This window comes from Pollachius pollachius (assembly GCF_949987615.1).
Source record: "Pollachius pollachius genome assembly, chromosome: 13".
Classification (NCBI taxonomy): domain Eukaryota; kingdom Metazoa; phylum Chordata; class Actinopteri; order Gadiformes; family Gadidae; genus Pollachius; species Pollachius pollachius.
Window position 1 is genome coordinate 16,855,389 of NC_136946.1, and position 19,160 is coordinate 16,874,548.

At 50.9% G+C, this 19,160-nt stretch overlaps 1 protein-coding gene across 2 annotated transcripts in view; it reads right to left on the minus strand.

The window, feature by feature from the left end:
• Positions 1-19,160, minus strand: part of phf14 (PHD finger protein 14) — a 60,061-nt gene that overhangs the window by 21,346 nt on the left and 19,555 nt on the right. The window contains exons 10-17 of one of the 2 annotated variants that reach the window (XM_079750138.1): positions 18,629-18,735; positions 16,731-16,826; positions 13,394-13,503; positions 13,068-13,199; positions 11,713-11,863; positions 7,123-7,185; positions 6,492-6,634; positions 2,688-5,000 (exon numbers count right to left, since the gene is read on the minus strand). In XM_079750138.1, the coding sequence (XP_079606264.1) occupies positions 4,994-5,000; positions 6,492-6,634; positions 7,123-7,185; positions 11,713-11,863; positions 13,068-13,199; positions 13,394-13,503; positions 16,731-16,826; positions 18,629-18,735 (809 nt within the window). In that variant the 3' untranslated portion in view covers positions 2,688-4,993. Of the gene's footprint in view, positions 1-2,687; positions 5,001-6,491; positions 6,635-7,122; positions 7,186-11,712; positions 11,864-13,067; positions 13,200-13,393; positions 13,504-16,730; positions 16,827-18,628; positions 18,736-19,160 lie in introns of those variants that run through there. The other variant, XM_079750137.1, reaches the window with a different exon arrangement.

Consider the following 19,160-nt stretch of genomic DNA (forward strand, 5'->3'; position numbering starts at 1 on the left):
ACACCAGACGTTGTTCAGGAGTGCACTTGATTCCCCCTGAACCACACCGAGGCCCACAGCCAACAGAACGTAAACATCAGCCAAGACGCCGCTTGTTAAATTCAGGACGTGGCGCCTGGGAGCAGCTTATTGACTCTCTTATTTTACACCTGCTTTTGTCCTCTCATGCAGGGAAGTCCAGGTATCGATGGCAGGGCTGTGCGGCTCAAAACACTTCCATTCTTTGGGAAAGCTGCTGGGCCCGAGCTGAGCCCGGCCAGCTGAAAGAGGAGCCGGTGAATTATCACGAGCGGGGACGAAACAATTACCCTGGGAGTGGCCATGTGAACAGAAATCGATATGGTACAAAGCGCGCCGCCATTGACTAGGCTGCTACGAGCGATAGTGCAGGTGGACTCCCCGAGCGCCTCCACAGAACCCCGGTGGATTATTGGACTCTGAAACGACTGCGCCGTCTCTTAGGTTCTCTGTTGGGTGGGACTGAACATTATTAAGGAGCCATTGTTCTTCCACCAGAGGGAAGTAATGAATGGGCAGAGCTAAGATGTACGGTGGGTGTGGTGCCAGGACAGCTGCCTTTGGCCCTCGTTTGGATGCAGCTCAGAGGGGGATTGGGGCCGGGTTGGGGGGAGGGCTGGCAGGCAGACAGGGTTTGAGTGAAGCCGTCCTCAGAGACACAAATCATTTAACATGCATGGCTGCCCTGCTACCTTACGTTAATCAGACACAAAAACTACATCTGGAACTGAATCACCAATCTAAAATAATGACTTAACCCTCTGAGTTTTCAGTGAATCAAACCCTTTCCCATAGACACATTAAACCATGGCTTCAACAGTTGGAATGACGGACATCATTTGTACAGGACCATTTATGGTCATAACGTTATTTTTCTTTTTATTAATCTCAACCGGTAAACACTATCTTCATAAGAGCCCCGACCCACACTCGGCTGGCGACGGCTTGCTTTTGCGTGACTGATGTCTTCCCCGAGTTGGCCAGCAGGGGGCCCCAGTGAACTGGTTATGCAAAAGGTTAGGAAAGGAACTCGCTTCTCTGACAACAGCAGGTCCCGCAGCCCACCTCTCTGCCCTCTCTGACCGTAGAGCTTCGTGCACCCCTGAAACACCTAGGAAGAACCAGGTGTCTTACCCAGCATGCACTGGGCTGTGGTCGGTACATTAGGGGGCCTCATCACTGCCGGGCCCTGTAGCACATCATAGCCAGACGGTGGTTCTCCGGCTGGTGTTTCAGAGAGCAGCAGAGAGGCTGGCATGTAACGGCACAGACTCAGTTAATTAATGAGGAAATGAGGCAGCCCATTTTTTTTTTATTCTTTGTTCCTACTCTTTAATGTGTAGTCACTGAGAAAGGAAGGCAATGCGCCACCACGCTGCCATGGAGGAAGGGGGAGAAGAGCAGAGGAGCCGGAGGAAGAGGAGGAGGAGGAGGAGGAGGAGGAGGAGGAGGAGGAGGAAGAGGAGGCAGCGGAGCAGAGTGCTGGAATCTGAAGGGGATAAAACAGGCCGAGGAAGGAGGCTGGGGTGTAATAGATTTTAGCTGCTTGGACACACTTGCGACACAGCCTCAGACACCGGGGCTAGCGCTGTTTTCTCCTTTAATGGAGCCGGGCTAGAGGCTGAGGAGGGCTGGTTTTAGGGGGGAGAGTGGGAGGCAGAGAGAGAGGGAGGGAGAGAACGAAAAGGTGAAGTCAGCAAAAACAAAATGCCGCCATTAAATCATCTCTCCGGATCCTCTGTCAGAACAGTAATGGGAAACGCGCTCATCGTGGGAAAAGGTTAGCGCTCTTCCAGAACCTCCTCCCGGCTCGCTCCGATGGCTGCACTTCCTCTCTTCCCCCTCCTTATTTCAGCTCCTCCTGAACTCCCAACACCTTGCCTGGCTTAGTCCCCCCCTCCTCCCGTCCCCTCCCAGGAACAAGAACAGCTCTCTCCCCCCCCCCCAGCCCAACACACACGCACACCAACATCCTAATCTGGACCCAGCGCGGGGCCAGGGAGGAGGGATTAGGGCGTTCTCCCGGTCCCCCCCCAGCAGGCTGAGGCCCATCTGCTGCCTGGGTCTGGCCAGGCCGGAACTCTGCCCTCTGAGGCAACTATCGCTACAGCAGATCCTCCTCCTCCTACGAGAGGTCCTCCTCCTCCTACGAGAGGTCCATCCGCCGTCCGATGGACAGCGCAGGGTTAATGTGACGCGGCCCCCCCCCAGGCTGTCCCTGAAGGGGCTCTGAGGAGGCTGGGGGTGGGGACAGAGGAGGAATGAGCAGCCTGTCCCTGAAAGGAGGTCTGAGGAGGACAGAGAGACAGAAGGGGAACGCAGGGTGAAGTGGACGAAAGAGACGTGTTCGGGTGGTGCTGTTGGTGCGGGTGGTGGGGTCGGTGGCGGTGGCGCCGTAGACGTGCCCCCAGACAACGCCCCCCGCGCTAGCGCTGAGCGTCGTCTCAAAGCTAACCTGCAGACGAGGGAGGGAGAGGGTGGGGGCGGGGGCACTTCCCAGGTGATAAATCAAGTCTGACAGAGGGCATTACACGCACAAGCGGACCGCCGCCACCGCACCTCTGGAACAATTAATTAGCTGGCTGACACTCACTTATCACCGTGGCAATAAGGTGGAAAAAGTCAAGAGTTTATTAAAGCTCCGCTTAATTTGAAGAGCTGGTGGAGGCCAGGGGCCCGGGACACAGGACAACAGCAGCCATGCGCACGCTCTTCACTCTACAACGGCACCAAACACAACGTCAACCAACACCTCTAAAACACTAATGAAAGGTCAGTCCACGGGTCACACAGAAAAGGCATGTGGAATATAATCAGAGAATAAATACTGTACACTGGATCACACCATCACAACACATGGGAGGGCATTCAGACTCAAAACACAGAATGTCATTCATGCTCTCGCTACAGAGAACGGGCTATACAGAGTCAGATAGAAAACAAATAGAAAACACACACACACGCGTACAAAGCAACCCGCAACCGGGCAACCCTGACTGGCAACCCAAGTGGGGATGGGGACCGCCCCAGGAGGGTCCGGGGTCAGGCTGGGGCGGGGAGCAGGGCCGCGCGGACACAGAGAAGTGCCAGTGCCGCTCTGAAACGATGCAATGCATCCTGGGGGTCTTGTGGAGCTGGCAGCCCGCCGGCTGAGTGAGTGACACGGGGGGGGCAGGATGTGACACGCTGTCAAGAACCTGACAAAACTAGCAGGCAGCTGCTGCTGCTGTCCAGGCTGCTGACTGTGTGTGTGTGTGTGTGTGTTGCGAGTGGCTGTGTGTGTGTGTGTGTGTGTTTGTGTGTTGCGAGAGTGTGTGTCAATGTGTGTGTTGCAAGTGGCTGTGTGTTTGTGTGTTGTGAGTGGCTGTGTGTGTGTGTGTGTGTGTGTGTGTGTGTGGCGAGTGGCTGTGTGTGTGTTTGTGTGTTTGTGTGTTGCGAGAGTGTGTGTCAATGTGTTTGTTGCGAGTGGCTGTGTGTGTGTTTGTGTGTTTGTGTGTTGCGAGAGTGTGTGTCAATGTGTGTGTTGCGAGTGGCTGTGTGTTTGTGTGTTGTGAGTGGCTGTGTGTGTGTGTGTTTGTGTGTTTGTGTGTTGCGAGAGTGTGTGTCAATGTGTGTGTTGCGAGTGGCTGTGTGTGTGTGTGTGTGTTGCGAGAGTGTGTGTCAATGTGTGTGTTGCGAGTGGCTGTGTGTTTGTGTGTTGCGAGTGGCTGTATGTGTTGTGAGTGGCTGTGTGTGTGTGTGTGTTGCCAGTGGCTATTTGTTTGTGTGTCTGTGTTGCGCTCGTGTGTGTGTGTGTGTGTGTGTGTGGGGGGGGGGGGGGGACTTTGCAGACTTTGTTACATCTTCAATCCAGCGGGTTTGACTGACAAATTAAAAAAAAAAGAACGAAAACAAGCACATTTCTAAACCTCTACGGGCATTCCCCTACTTTAACGTCTGAGCGTACTACAGCTATTAGTAACATACTAACACTCTACTGTTCATCTTTATGCTTAGCTTTATGCTATATCCTCCTCTACTAAATAGTGACGGTTCCCCGGGCTCCGACCAATGGGGAGGCCCCTGAGCCTCTGTGTTGAGCCTCATGACGGGGTCTGTCCGTAGTGACAGGCCTTCATGTTCCATAGAGGCGGATTGGCTGCGATCCGATTGGCTGTGATGAGGAGGAGCCAGGGGGATATACTGTACACAGGTCTAACACTCCCAACTCACATGGAGAGCGGCTCTGTGGACGGGGTCAGGGGGGCGGAGGGGGAGGGCTGGATGGGGCGCATGCTTTCTTCGGGGAGAGTCCATAGTCCCGTACACGTACCGGTACACCTCGTCAAGAGAGCTGTCACGGCGCCTCACTTGTTAACCCCTGACCCCTAGTGTCTTGATGGAGGATCAAACACCGTCCTCCTGTCCTTTGTCCCAGAGTCTCATTGGTCGTTGAAGGTCCTCTTTTGGGAGGTGGAGTTAGACGTCGTTGGTAAAGGGCGAGGGGTTAGAGGTCATTGCTTGGGGCAGAGGTCAGGGGTTGTGGTAGGGGCAGAGGTGGGGGGTTAGAGGTTGTGGTAGGGGCAGAGGTTGGAGGTCAGATGTGGAGGGTTAGAGGTCATTGGTAGGGGCAGAGGTGGGGGGTTAGAGGTCATTGGTAGGGGCAGAGGTGGGGGGTTAGAGGTCATTGGTAGGGGCAGAGGTGGGGGGTTAGAGGTCATTGGTAGGGGCAGAGGTTAGAGGTTGTGGTAGGGGCAGAGGTCAGAGGTCGTGGTGGGTGCAGAGGTTTCAGGGGTGTGTGTGTGTGTGTGTGTGTGTGTGTGTGGGGCCAGGGTGGCATCTGGTTCTCCCGGCCTGAACCGAAGCGTCAGTCTTCAAACGGGCCAATTCCTGCTCTGCTCTGAGTGTGTCTCCCTCCCCCTCTAAGCCCGGGGCCACGGGGTCATCGGTCCCGTGTTTCTAGGGGAGCAGGTGGAGGTGGCTGCCGCTGGGACTCTCACAACCTGTGCAATGCAAAGATACAAAGAGGTCAGGGCAGCACCCCTCACCCTACCCCAGCCCACCCCCTAAGCCTTCACACCCTCAAACGCTGCCTGAGGCCAAACTACTAGCCGGGTACAAAGAGAGGACACATACTCATGACATCGTTTCTGTGTTTGCCGAACAAACCAATGGAAATGATGGGTTTCTTTTATCACAGCGGTGAGGGGCTGACATGTCGGATTGTTTCAGAGAGGACCGCAGCAGCAGAATCAGTGCTGGCGGACTGCAGGTCTGGCTTTGTAACAACTTTACACTGGGTGTGTTTTAGGAGAGAGAGAAGGAGGGTTCAGTCTGCACACGTGATCTGTGGTCAGACCTAGATTTCTGTTGACATTCTGTTCAAGGCAACATGCAAACTCAAGCCTATGGTAAATATCTATGGTTTGGGTTCTAAAGTTATTTCTCAGTGAGAAAGACGTTTAGAGGCATGTTGTACCACGGGGTAGGGTGCTGGCTGTGGAACCCTTTCCTCCTTAAATCAGCGGTGCAGGTTCTGCGGGCCAGCTGGCTAAAGCAATATGGGGTTGGGATGTGATAATAGAGGACAACTGGAAGACAGCCACGGTGTTAGAAGGAAGCCTGAGCATAAAAGGAGTTTTGTTGTTGTACTTCTTACACAGCTTTAGGGAGTCAAACTATTCTTCCCGTCACATTACTTTGTATTCCTTATGTATTCATAAAAAAAAAAAAAAACTTTGCGCCCCAATCGCAAAAAGAAATCAACTTGTGATGTAATTAACGATTTCACGATACACTGCATCGTTTTCCGAAATAATCATAATATCGTAATGGTGCTCGTAATCAAATCGCTGTGAGGTCACAGATGTACACCCCTTATATTTCCAATTGGAGCGGACAATTATCCATTTGGGAACCAAACACATCGCCAATTCAAAGTCAGTGAAGAGTAAAATGAGAGACTTGCCCATATGTACAGAGCCACACAAACACAAACACAAATAAATGGAGGTGGATGTCAAGCGAGCGGTCTAGCGCCAGCGGCTGCCTCCCCAGAGCCCAGATAAAAGTGCATGTTTATAAAGAGGTCCCCGACACCTGAGAGCCCCAGGCAAAGGAGCCGAATAAATTGCACTGTTCATTACGTCTTAATGAACTGTGCAAATGTATGTGGCAGTCCAATAGTGGTGGAGGTGTGGTAGTGATGGGGCTGGGGGCGGGGCAGCTAACCCTCCCCCCCGCCCCCAGCTCTCTTCTCTAGTCCTGTGGCACCGAGGCAGCGCTCCCCTAATGAAGACTGAACTTTAATCATCAGGAGGATGTGGATCCCTAGAGCCAGCCGCCGCTCCCCCCTCCTCCACCCCCAGACCCCCACTTACATCCCCCTCGCGTGCACTGAACCCTCCCCCCTCAAACAACCGCCCGTCCATTCCCCCAACGCAGCGCTGCACACACACACACAACACACACACACACACGTGAGCGAGGCTCACCTGACGAGGTTGTCGTTGTCGCCCGGGCCCTGGCACGTGGCGCACTCTGTGCGCGTGTCTTCTGCTTTGGGCGGCTGCTGCTGCTGCTGCTGCCTCTTCTGCAGTGCGGACTGCCGCTGCCGCCGTTCCCGTGGCGCCGGTTCCTATGGAAACAGCGGATCACCCGTGAGGAGAGGAGAGGAGGCGCAGGCGTGGCTGAAGCCTGTCTGTCTGTCCGCCTGTGGGGGCCTGTTGCTGGGGAGGGGACGGGGGACGTTCGGGGGCGATAATGGGGCTGCGTGGCCGATGCGTGCCCGGTATGTCATCTGCTATGGCAGTTGCCCTGAACCAAACGCAGCGGCCAGGAGGACATGCTACGCACAACAGTGTTCTCTTTTTCGTCCTTTATTGAGCCAGGGAGATCCCGTGGAGATACCAGATCTCTCCTTCAGGGAGTCCGGGTCAACACGGCACCACAAACAGTGACTGAGATAAATGGAGTTTCACATCAAAACTATTTCACACGACACAACACATACAATACATCAAAGGAACATCTAAAAATACGACATGAAAGCTACCAAGGAAAAGAGGGAGAGGAAGTGAAGCATTCAGGCCAATGTTTGATGCTGGTTATTTTACTTCCACAAACCTCGATCTTGTCGTCTCGGTCCTCACACATGGGCGGCCTCTTCCTCTTCTGCCCCCGTGTTCTCTGAAAGAGAACCACACACTCATTTTAAAGCAAAGGCAGACCCAGCTCTTCCTCCTCTGGCCCGGTTCTCTGAGACCACACACCTTCAGAGCAGACCCAGCTCTTTCTCTTGAGTCGCACGCGAAAGGATTTGGACCTTTTGGCCGTCAAAGACGGGACCTCACGCCTCCTCAACGCTGAGGCCTCTCGTCACACAGCGGGGGGGCTGAATCACCCACGAGGCTAAAGGAGCAGTGTTGCCCTGCGTGTTTGTGTGTGTTGGTGTGTGTGTGTCTGTGTGTGAGTGGCTCCTAGGGGGACGTGGCCAGAGAACGGACAGCTGCCATGTGTGTGTGTGTGTGTGAGTGTGTGTTTGCGTGTGTGATCGTACAGCGCGGCTGCCAAGCGCCCGGAGGAATCAAAAGCTTTTCCTCTCCGTTCTCTCAAAGACTGTTGTGAGAGGGAGGAACAAAAACAACAACAGCACCACCGCTGCCGCGACGTCTTGATGCTATCAAGCACGTGACGGAGCTTGGTTTTTTTTAAAAAAGGGGGGGGGGGGGATAAAATCGACAACATATTTAAACAGATTGTGAAAACAATTCCATCTGCCTCCTTTGGCTTGCCACCAGTCACCAGATGGAGCACTTATCATTATGAACGCTAACCGTGAGAACTCTGCCAACTGGCTGCCGGAGACCATTTTGCTGTTCCTCTCCAGAAACGGTTTGGTGGCAGCGAGCGCCAGACCAGCCGTCCACACTGACTCTTTTATCAGGATTACGCATTTAAGATATTTATGGACAACGTCAGCATCACACGGGATGCATGAGTCAGCTGATACAGGCACACACACACAGACAGACAGACAGACAGACAGACAGACAGACAGACAGACAGACAGACAGACAGACAGACAGACAGAGAGACAGACAGACAGACGGTAAGGCACTAAGACGTGTGGGTAGTTCATAATACTGGGGCTACAATAAATCAATCTTTTAATTAAGTACACCATTGCATAGTTAACGAGCAGGAGTCATTGCACGCAGGATTAGAGAAATTAACAGAGCATGGGATCGGGCGGTAACTAGATGCATCAACGTGATTCTGGTCATTTTTCATTGACAAATAGCAGAGGCAAGCTCTGAGGTGGCAGGTAGCAGTGCATCATGCTCAATTACTGCAGGTCAGGATCAAATGAATGGCTGTTGTTTCACCAGGTTGACTGCGCTCTTTAAACTCTTTCTAAGCATTTCTCCAGATGGATTTGTGTTTTGTTGAACAAGCTCTTATGCTGTGCAATGTTCCCTTGCAATGTCCCTGAAGTAAAAGTATTCGGACATTCGGGATAGGTAATGTTTTTATGGTTTTCAGTTATATGAGGGTAATTGTAGGTAATTATCGATCACGAATTGCATTGTAAACCCATTTGTCATGAAGCTTGGCCATTGTTCTTGAGACCTATGCCCACTTCTCCACCAGTGTAACCACCAACTTAATAAACTGCATAGGATGCTTTTGGCTGAGCAATGTTCAGCCCTTGCTTATCTGTCCACCTCCATCTTTCTTGGTTTCAATTAATGAGCAGAAACGACTGCTTGCCGCCGTTAATCTCAACGTCCAGCACCCGAAAGTCAGCGCGGAAGAGGAAGGAACGCAGACATCCTCCCATGATGCACTGGAGGCTGAGCCGTGATAAGACGAATCATTAACAAGCTATGCTCCGACTTTCCTTTCGCCATTTGCGCATTAAATCTGTTCGCCCATGTGTAATTCCTCATGTAAAAATGCCGGGCGATATCCCGCCTGCACGTGCTGACTTGAAGATAAGGAGTGTGTGAGGCGCTCCACACACACAAACACACACACACACTCCTCCCCTCCGCGCCGTAGCGGGGATCAGCGAGTGGCTGTGGCGCGCGCCATTAACTCCCTTTACTGCTACAACTTCCCCCTTGTATGCTAAATAAAACCCGGCTAACAGGTGGACATTAAAGGTTCCCCTCGGCAGGCTAGTACCCACCGCAGGGTGTAAACACACCCTGTGGGGGCGTGGCACGGGCAGGATGGGTACTAGCAGTTAGCCATGTGAGCCCCTAAAAGAGAATGTGTACCCATTCTGCGCGCGTGCACACACACACACACACACACACACACACACACACACACACACACACACACACACACACACACACACACACACACAGCAGCGGGGGGGGGGGGGGGCGATCAGCTGGCCCTGATAAATTGAAACACGACTTTAGAGAAATGCCAGCGCCTGCCCGCCCTGGTAGAAAGAAAGTCGTAATAAAATAAGAACGCATTAAACATGCAAAGCAGCCCCCTTCAGCGGTGGGGGGGGGCGGAGAGGGAATAAGCAGCTTAATGCTCCAGAGGACCCCCACCGGGGGGCTGGGCGTCTCGTGGCCCGGGGCTCTCAGGGACCCGGGAGGGGGTGGATACATAAATCCACCATTAACCACGAGAGTCTGCAGAGCCTCACCTCCAGCTCCTGACTTTCAGTCGGCTCTCGGCTGCCTCGGAGACCCTCGGGAGAATAAACAATACTGGTGTTTCAGTTGGGGACAGTTGGGCGTCTAACGTACAAGCAACTGTACATGACGGAATGTATTGGTCACGTAATGAAGTCATCTAATAAGACAGTAAAATGGATCCGTTGTTTCATTTTTAAAACATTTCAAAATACTAGTAAAACTGCGATACAACGCTGAATTAATGCATAGCATTACAATATGAAATAGTGCATTCTATATTGCATTATGTATAGCATTGCTACTGTAGGGTGACATATTGCCAGATTCTTGCATACACCCCCAAACAAAAGACACACAAACAAAAGCCCAGAATGGGGAGGAGAGAGAGCCCCCCCTCCCCCCGTCTACTGAGATATCATCTGGAGCTCTCCTTTGGGAGGCATGGAGGCTGGACTGTATCGTGGCATCGGAGCATGGCCAGCCCCGATAAGGAGGATCTGCGGTGGGGTGGAGAGGCTGTATATCCACCACTCCCACCGCCGACAAACCCTAAACTACAGCCCAGACACGAGTTCACGCAGTGCGCTGTGTGAGTGTATGTGTGTATGTATGTATGTATGTATGTATGTATGTATGTATGTATGTATGTATGTATGTATGCATGTATGCATGCATGCATGTATGTATCTATGTATGTATGTATGTATGTATGTATGTACGTATGTACGTACGTATGTGTTTAAGTGTGTTTATGTATTTATGTGTATGTGTGAATGTGTGTATGTGTGTGTGTGTGTATGTATGTGCATGTGTGTGTTTCCGTGAATGTAAGTGATTTAGGAAAAGTTAAAGAATAAAGTTCAGTCAGTTCAAACATGCTAGAATACAAAATATATTGATAAAGACCACACAATGAGGCACATTAGGCTACATACAAAAAGCTTGCCGTCTATAACTCTGTGAATGGACCAAACGCTATAGCGTTCTTCTATATCGGCTTTGTTTCTGAGTTCCTAGTTGTGTTTTCATCAGCCTGTTATCACCACTGCAAAGACCCAGTTTCCGAGCCAATCGGAAACTGGGTGATGAGGCCAAGTATTGTGTTGAAGTCGGGTTCAGAGAAGAATGAAACTATTTTTAACCATCTGACGCACACAGTAGTGTGTCTGAAATAATATTTACACAGTGCAATATTTACACACAGTATTAAAAAAAAAGAAAATAGTATAAATAGATAACCTAAGTAAAGCAAAGTATCACAGATGAAATTAATGTGGTGTTAAGCTGCTGAACATGCAGACATCGAGCCCATGAGAGCTAATGGTTTGGGTGTGATGGGCCATCTGACCTAGGAAAACCGTAGCACACAATGTGTGAGTGCCCTGCTTACAGGCCACTAGCATCACTAGTGGTCAAGATATGTAACCTTGGCACTGCAACTGGTGACCTTGAAAAAGGAGGATCATCTTGAAACCCAAGGGGCAATAGAATTGGTCAAACCAAACCCAATGTAAGCTTACATATATGCATGAAAATGCAAGAAACACAGAGTCTAAAGTCATATCAACTATATATGTGTTACATTTGCACTTGGTTTTCTGCAGTTTTTGAAGTACTATAAGAACAGTGGATGGTATGGAACTGAAAGTGAGGGTGAATTAATGCAGAGACATGCAAGCAGGCAAACCATCGGAACAAATGAGATTGGCTGGTCCCTGGGTGATTGCACTATTGAAACACAAGCATTTGGAAGAAACGCGGCAAAAGGCCGAGCGTGGAGAAAAGACTCAATGCAAAAGTGCTTTGGTAAGCTTTACTTGCAAATGCTGTATTTTCAACCAAATAAACCCTGCTGTATTATTTGTTGGTAAATTCTCGTTTGCAAACCATGGCAGTGAACAGTGGTTTGTTGCATAGCAGGAGTTTCTATGTTACGCTACGGTTTGACTCATGTATCAAGGGCACAGTGGAAACGTCCCTGTTACTAGAACCTCCCCGGGACACTTAACGTTGTACGTAGCGTGTATATACACCACACCGTGAGCCTCACCTGATGTTTCTTAGGCTCCGGCGACATCTCCTGCGGGATGAATTTGATTGGTCCTTTTATCTGCCTCCTGGACCTCTTGGTGCCGTCGGGCAGCGTCTCCATGGCGATGTCCGCCTCGTCGCTGCTGGCCTGGTCGCACTCGGAGCACTGCCTGTGGGGGAGAGAGGACGCTGTGAGACCACCGCTCTCTGGTACCACCTATTGATTCTGTTATCTCACACATCTCTGCTCTTCAGCCTGGTAAACACACTTTGATGGTGTCATCCTGATTAAAAAGGGGGAAAAAAAACTCAAGACTTGGATATAATTCAGGAATAACACAGGGTATTGACAATCTGACCTAAAAACTAAGAGAGTGTCCTCTTTGGATGTACTTCATTAGAAAAAGAGCGTACCTTAAATGCTACCCTCCGACCTTCAAGTCAATGTCATATTTTTGAGGAAACCCTTCCCTGATGTGTGGTGAATCGTGTAGGCGCTGTGGCCCAGTATGCTGTAGCACTTGGAGGAAGCGGCAGTCCTTTGGAGACCCAGAACTCTTCCTTCCTGCATAGTAATGGGGAGCGGCAGGAGGCGCCTGCTTACAGGTGTCCATGACTCCCAACCCCCGCTGCTCAAAAACAATCACCATACATTCATTCATATTAGAGGGTGACATCATCCCCGCAGAAGGACTGCTCAGCAGCGGGGTACCGCGCTGGAGAAGCTGCCTGAGAGGAAGGTGCATTATGCCTCTCGGAGACAGGCTGGACGCTCAGAGGAAAGGGAAGATGAAAGCAGCACAATGGCAGACAGAGTAGAAAGTGGTACTTTTGGAATTCTATCAGCACCATTTTGTTACCAAAATTGTTACCAGTTACTCACAGGTGATCAAGGGAGATGATTACAGAGTGATTACGCAACACCTAGGAGGAATGTGTTTTGCTTCCCTTTAATCATAGCATGAGAGCAAATGCTGTATCTAATGCATCAGCGATGGATTGGCCTGATATGCACCTGTGGTTTCTGGCGTGCTTGGTTGTGGAGGATTGTTTTTACGTTTGCTGGACATTATTACCCACGTGGAGAAATTTTTGTCCTCTCTTTAACTGAATGCTCTGCTTGTTGTATTGTTCGTCCAGAGGTCTTTGCTCACCTATATCTCTTTTAGCCTTAATTGGACCCTGATTTCACGAAAGAGTTACTTATTTTTTGGGGGGGGTTGAAGATTGGTTGAAAGGACGTGAAAATGTGGTTCCCCAAATAGATCCATTTGTTCACAGCCTGTATTGGTGATCCTTTATGTCCCTGCCATGACTCTGATGTGCATGTTTGTGTGTATGTGTTTCCCTGGGCCCTGCCCCCTGGGGTCTCACCAGTAGCTGTTCTTGGTCTTCTTGGGCATGCGTGTGAGCGGGGGTTCCAGGCAGCCCAGGTGATAGTAGAGCTTACAGGTATCACACAGCAGCAGCAGATGCTGGTCCTGGTTCTTCTTACAGATCCCACAACTGTGGGGGGAAATAAGTCTTCAGTCAATGTAGTCGCGGTGGCCATTTTGAAACGGGAGGTTTGAGAAACGTTTCAGAATGTGACCAGGGGCCAGGCGTGCATTATTTGCATGAGGCATCTGAATCCAGGCTATAGGCCTGCATTCTTCTTGTCCCTCCCCAGCAGGGTGTGACATGGTCAGGCTCCTGGTTACCTGTAGAGGATGGCCGGGAGGCTGGAGGACTTCCCGGGGGCCCCCCCGCCTTCCTTCTTGTTGGGCTTCCTCTCTTTAGGCGCTTTCAGAATAGCCGGGGCGTTCAGCTTCTACAAAGAGAAACAAACGCAGACGAACGCTGTGGTGAGGCCAGGACTCCACCCCCATCCTCATCTGTTCACCTTGAGGGGGCTCTGACCGGTGGAGTTGGACGATGCATAAATACAGTTTGATTGATTGATTTGCCAAGTAATGGAAAACTGGAAACCAAATTAGACGCAGTATTCCAACAACAAAGAGAGAACAATAGGATTCCATTTCATCAATGGTAGTCCAAATAGCTCCCGGCACCCCCTCCATCATCCTACGTGTGTGTGGGCTCCTTGACTTGCATGAACTAAAGAACGCAGTAGCGTAAAGTGCTGCAGCAGTAGCTTAGGTGGCCCTCCCTCTATATGCAGAGTGTACGGAGTCACTACACAGACAGGCACCGCCCTCAGAGAGCCGCTAATCAGGGAGCTCTGAATCTGCTGCCTGCTCGGGGCGAGGCCCCCCTCAGAGGTGTCTGATAGAAGCGGGGTGGGGGGGGGGGATGCCCCGGGGAAGTACAGGGGCTATCTCTCGCCACTGTGGACGCCAGGCACTCTGCGTCTGAGGAGCTGGGAAAAGGGCTTCCACAACCTGATACGGAGCCGCCTCATCTTTAATTAATCAAGTTTAAAGGGGGAACTCAGCATCCCAATCCTGAATTTCCATTCCCGGGATTAATAACGTGTGATCTTATCCCGTTATATCTTCGGTTCATCCTCGGGTTTAAACGTCACAGGATACAACTTAACGGGGAGGATATTGCAGAGCGTTTTAATGAAGAGCCGTGTAAGCCTGGGCGACACCAGACTAGTTATCATGTGGGATTTTCCCGGGCCGTAACATTGAACTTCCCCCATGTCTCCTCCTCCCTGGTACATTACAGTGAGCCATGAACACCTCAGGCTGCTAGCGCAGGAAACATTTCTTGTTTCACTTTCCTAATACTGAGAAACCCAACAAAGTCACGTTGGCAATATCAAGCGGCAGGGTCAGAGGCCCGCGATACCATCAGGGTGGCCACTCCTGTCCCTCAGTCAGGGTACCCGCTACAAGCCCTCACTCAGTTCCATTACCCATCTCCTCACTCAAAATACTCTCATCCACAGCAGCATTAAGGGACTCCTTTCCTCATTTATATGCAGTGGGAATGGAAATGTTTCCTAATGTTTTCTACTTGAGTTGCGAGAGCAGCCAGAGCTCCCAGGGGCGATGCGAGGGGGAAACAGCCACTGTGCCGGCGAATGAAAGATGTGGGGCCCGGTTGGGGACATCAATAATTTCTGGTAATGCATGTGGCCAGGGATGACAAATAGTGGATGAAAATGTATCAGATAGATGACGGACGAAAAAAAATAAAGCAAAAAAAAAAAGCGTGTGGCGTTCCTGAGTGATGTGGCTACTTAAAAGTGTGCATGTTTCTAATTAGGTGATTTATGGCGCTCATTGGCAGATTCACCGTCTCCCTCTCCCACCGATCCGGTTCCCCCCCTCGTATCCCTCCATTTAACTGCACTGCCCATGGTCTTCACACCACACTTTTAATCAAGTCCCTTTATGCATTTGGGGAGATGGATGTCCAGACGAATGATTACACGTGTGGTTCAGGGCGCCGAGGGCGGAGGTAGGAGAGAAGGCGTGTTCGCCTTAAATAACCTCCTGTGAAGTCCCCGCAGTGAGGGAGAGGGGGAACACACTATTACCTAGCTGCCTGGACATGCTGGTAGGGAGAGTTTGCCAGCAGGATGGCTGGTGAAACGCGGCCCGGTGCAGAACCCTTCAGCAGGGCTGCCAGGCTGCAAGATCGCCGTGGTAGGTAAGACAATGGCAGCTCTGCTTTGTTGAGGTCTTGAGGTTGAATGAATGTGACGGCGTGCCTGGTCGAGCGCTGACAGACATTGACTGACCTAGCGATTGCACGCCGCTTGCGGACTGGCCGAAGAGCATGTCTGGCTTGACTTGCCGACTTTCGGAAGATGAATGAATGGCATGGGTGGCAGCATCAGCAGACGCCGTCGGAGCAAAGACGAGGTCTCTGTCAGACCAATAGGTCAGAGAGCCGTTGTGGGGGGGGGGGCTGTCAGCTGTAGAGCAGCTGCTACGTACCTTGTTCCTCTGGCCCCTGCCCGTGTAACGCTGCATGTTACGAGTCCTTTTCACCTGGTGACAAAGCAGAGAGCCCCGACCATACCTCCACCGGAGACAGCCCACCATGTCCGGAGCAGGGCCGGGTCAGAAGAAGAGCCCTAGCTCAATATGCTAATCCCTGGCTCCACATATCAGACAGGTGCAGCACTCCTGGAGGTGGATCCCTCCGTGACAGAAGCAAGAGAGATTCTGCTTCCTGTCCGAGCCCCTTTGCTTTAATATGCTTGGAGGGCAATTGCTCTTTCTTGGCATCATTATTGAAGGAATATATATTGTTTCGTGGTTCACAGTGACTCGCTGTCAAAAAAATGCAATTGTTTGACACAGACAAACAATCGATTGTTAATTCATAGGTTCCCTCGAAAATGGCACAAAGATAGAATAGAGCGAAGATAAAATAACTAAGCAAAAAAAAAAAAAAAAAAGAGAGTTCTGACTATTTCTGAAGATTGCATTTTGCCCTCATTAAATGACCCGTCAGCTGCCATGAGGAATCTTCACGGTGCGGTTGCCATGGTAGCAGGAAGCAGAAGACAGCTTTTACCTCCACAGTCAGGTCTGACTTCATGGCAAATGACAGGTCAATCAGTTAGTGCAAATGAAAGGATTTTTACAAACAGCAAGGCTATTACAGACTGTGGAATTACCCCCACTGTGGGCCTATGTGGGTTGCTACTAGCAATCTGGATTCCTCTCCATCACAAATCGTTACCTTGCTCAGTATGGATATGCAGAAGGGAAGATTGTCCCTTCCCATCGTAGATTATAATTCTCTTTTTTCCACCATCGCTTACAGGGGAAGGAGAGGAACAGGTGGGGACGTGTTGGCCAGGGAACCAGGAGGAGAAAACACGGTGCGAGGTGGCGGTGGTGGTGAGAGACTTAGCCGCGGATGCGTTGGCCACCCTCCTAGCGTGTTCAACGCCACCATGCGGCTATGCTAATTAGCACCAAAACAGCCACACAATGAGTGACGCGGAACATCATCTCCCATGGAAAATGCAAAAAAAATAGAGGGAAAAATACACAGCGAAATGCCAGGACATTGTGAACCTGGGATTGTCCCCTTCTGAAGATAAGCCGAGCGGTTATCTGGGCGTACCTGGCCCAGAATGTTCCCCAGCAGCGTCCACACCGTCTGGCCTTGGCTCCGCAGCTCTCCATTGACATTCAGCAGCTCCTCCAGAGACTCGCAGAGCTGCATGGCAGATAGCACGGCAGGAGAGCACAGATAACATTAAGGCAAGGACGCCCCCATTAAGACACACACACACACACACACACACAAAGACAGATGCATGCAAACACATACTCACAGACCTACAGGCTGGCAAACACACACACACACACAAACAAGCAAAGAAATGCGGGCACACACATGCAACTTTGGAATTCCATGACTTACATTGTCCTATATTTAACACAATTTAACTCTCACTTATTCATGAGCAAATATCATCATTGTTTTCCTAAGACCATATGGCATTTAGATTTATTCACGTAGTCTCCCTTCTGAAGCGAACCACAGAAATAGGCCTAGATAAGAGGCACAGAGAGGGGAGATAAACAATGTGCAGGAGTAGATTCTAGAAAAGGCTCTTCAAACGAATCCCGATCTGACACAGAGAGGCTATGATGTGCCATGCTGAGTCAGAACTCTTCCAAACGTCAGCGCGATGAGGACCACAGAGACTGCAGCCGCGGACGGCGATCAGACATAGAACCTCAGGAGTCAGACACCCAGTGAGGCACCACACTCTGGATCTAACACAGAGGACCGAGTACTGTCCACCCGATAACAGGAGTAGGTCAAATATGACACCGCAGACGTTGAACATAAACGTATGTCAAATGTCAGCCAGAATGTAGAATGAATGGAGTCAAGGTAAGCGTATTTGTCAAAATACCAACCTCCTTGAACTGAAGGGTATTCTGATAATGCCCCCCCCCCCCGCTCTCTGCCTTCGAAGGCCGGGCGTCTGCGTGGGGAGAGCGGGAGAGTTGAGCGGCACAATTAGCAACGCACACTCCATTAATAACGGCTAACACGCACAAAGCGGACGACTGAACGCAACATTAACTCCTCTCAAGCTTTTAACTCCAGCGCATTCTCCTTAATACCCCCGGTGCCCCGGGCAGACGGAGCGGGACGTGGGGGGGGGGGGGGGGGGGCTCTCTTACAGGGAGGGGGACCCGAGTCCGCCCGCCTCCTTGTCTTTGGCCGGCTTTATTACCGGCACATTGCCCCAGTGAAACGGGGTTGATGTGGCGGAGCGTCGCCGCTGCACATGACGTGGCCCTGTGCGCGGCTCGCTCGGCTGTCACCGCACACGCTTGACGTGGGGGAAGATGATGGAGCGGAGGGCCAGGGTGTCACGGCGCCACGTCTGATTTGTTTACTACTGGATCAGAACGTGGCCGTACCATGCCATTGCTGTAGCACGGTACAGCTTTGATTGGGACTACATACGGGGCGGGACAGGACTGCGCTTGGCTGTTGGTGGATGGACCATAACAGAATAGGCTTTGCATCATCCGAATAGTAAAGTGGATGTACATGAACTAATAGTAGTTATGAAGTTTAAAGTTGCTGATGTTACAAGATTGGAGACTAGCCGAGTACAATTAATTCATTAAGGAATGCCACAAACACAACAACCATCGCAACAACCAGCCTCACACATCCAAATCAATACATATTATTTGTCTCCATGGGCCAAAACTTATTGTTTGTGTGTGTGTGTGTGTGTGTGTGTGTGTGTGTGTGTGTGGCTGTGTACGTGCCTGTGTGTGTCTGTGTTTGTGTGTCTGTGTGTGTGTGTGTGTGTGTGGCTGTGTACGTGCCTGTGTGTGTCTGTGTTTGTGTGTCTGTGTCTATGTACGTGTGTGTGTGTTTGTCTGTCTGTGTGTCTGTCTGCGTGCGTATGTCTATGCCTGTGTCTATGTGTGTGTCTGTGTGTGTATGTCTGTGTGTGTGTGTGTGTGTGCGTGCGTGCTGACCTTGTTGTACTCCACATGCAGCTTCTCCTGCTCGCTCTCCAGCTTATCCTTCAGGCTCTTCTGCTCCGAGATGTTGTCCTGGATCTGGATCATGCGCATGTTCCTCTCTGAACGGACCCCGGAAAAAACAAGTTCAGAAACGGAGACGAAACAAAAGAAGTCAATACTGCGATCACAATCTGTGTACAAGGGATAACAGAAAACAACGGGAGCATGGGAGCGAGCTCAGCGATGGCAGATAGGGGTGCATGGCCTAATGGAGTGTGTTCCCAAGGTTACTGGCGTACCGCCGTCTCCTCCACATCTGGCATCATCATCCTTCATGTTGCTGGAGGTGGGGGGGATGTCTTTATGCGGCTACACGCTGAAAGCCCCTACAATGCTCTTCTTTTTCTTTAAAGGGCCAGTCAACCCTGCTTTTGATGTTTTAAACGTTCCAACACGACTTATATGGTCGCCGACAGATTGATCTCTATACCATGTTGTCACCGTCAATCAAATAATAGGGTGATGGAGGGATGACTAGGTTCTG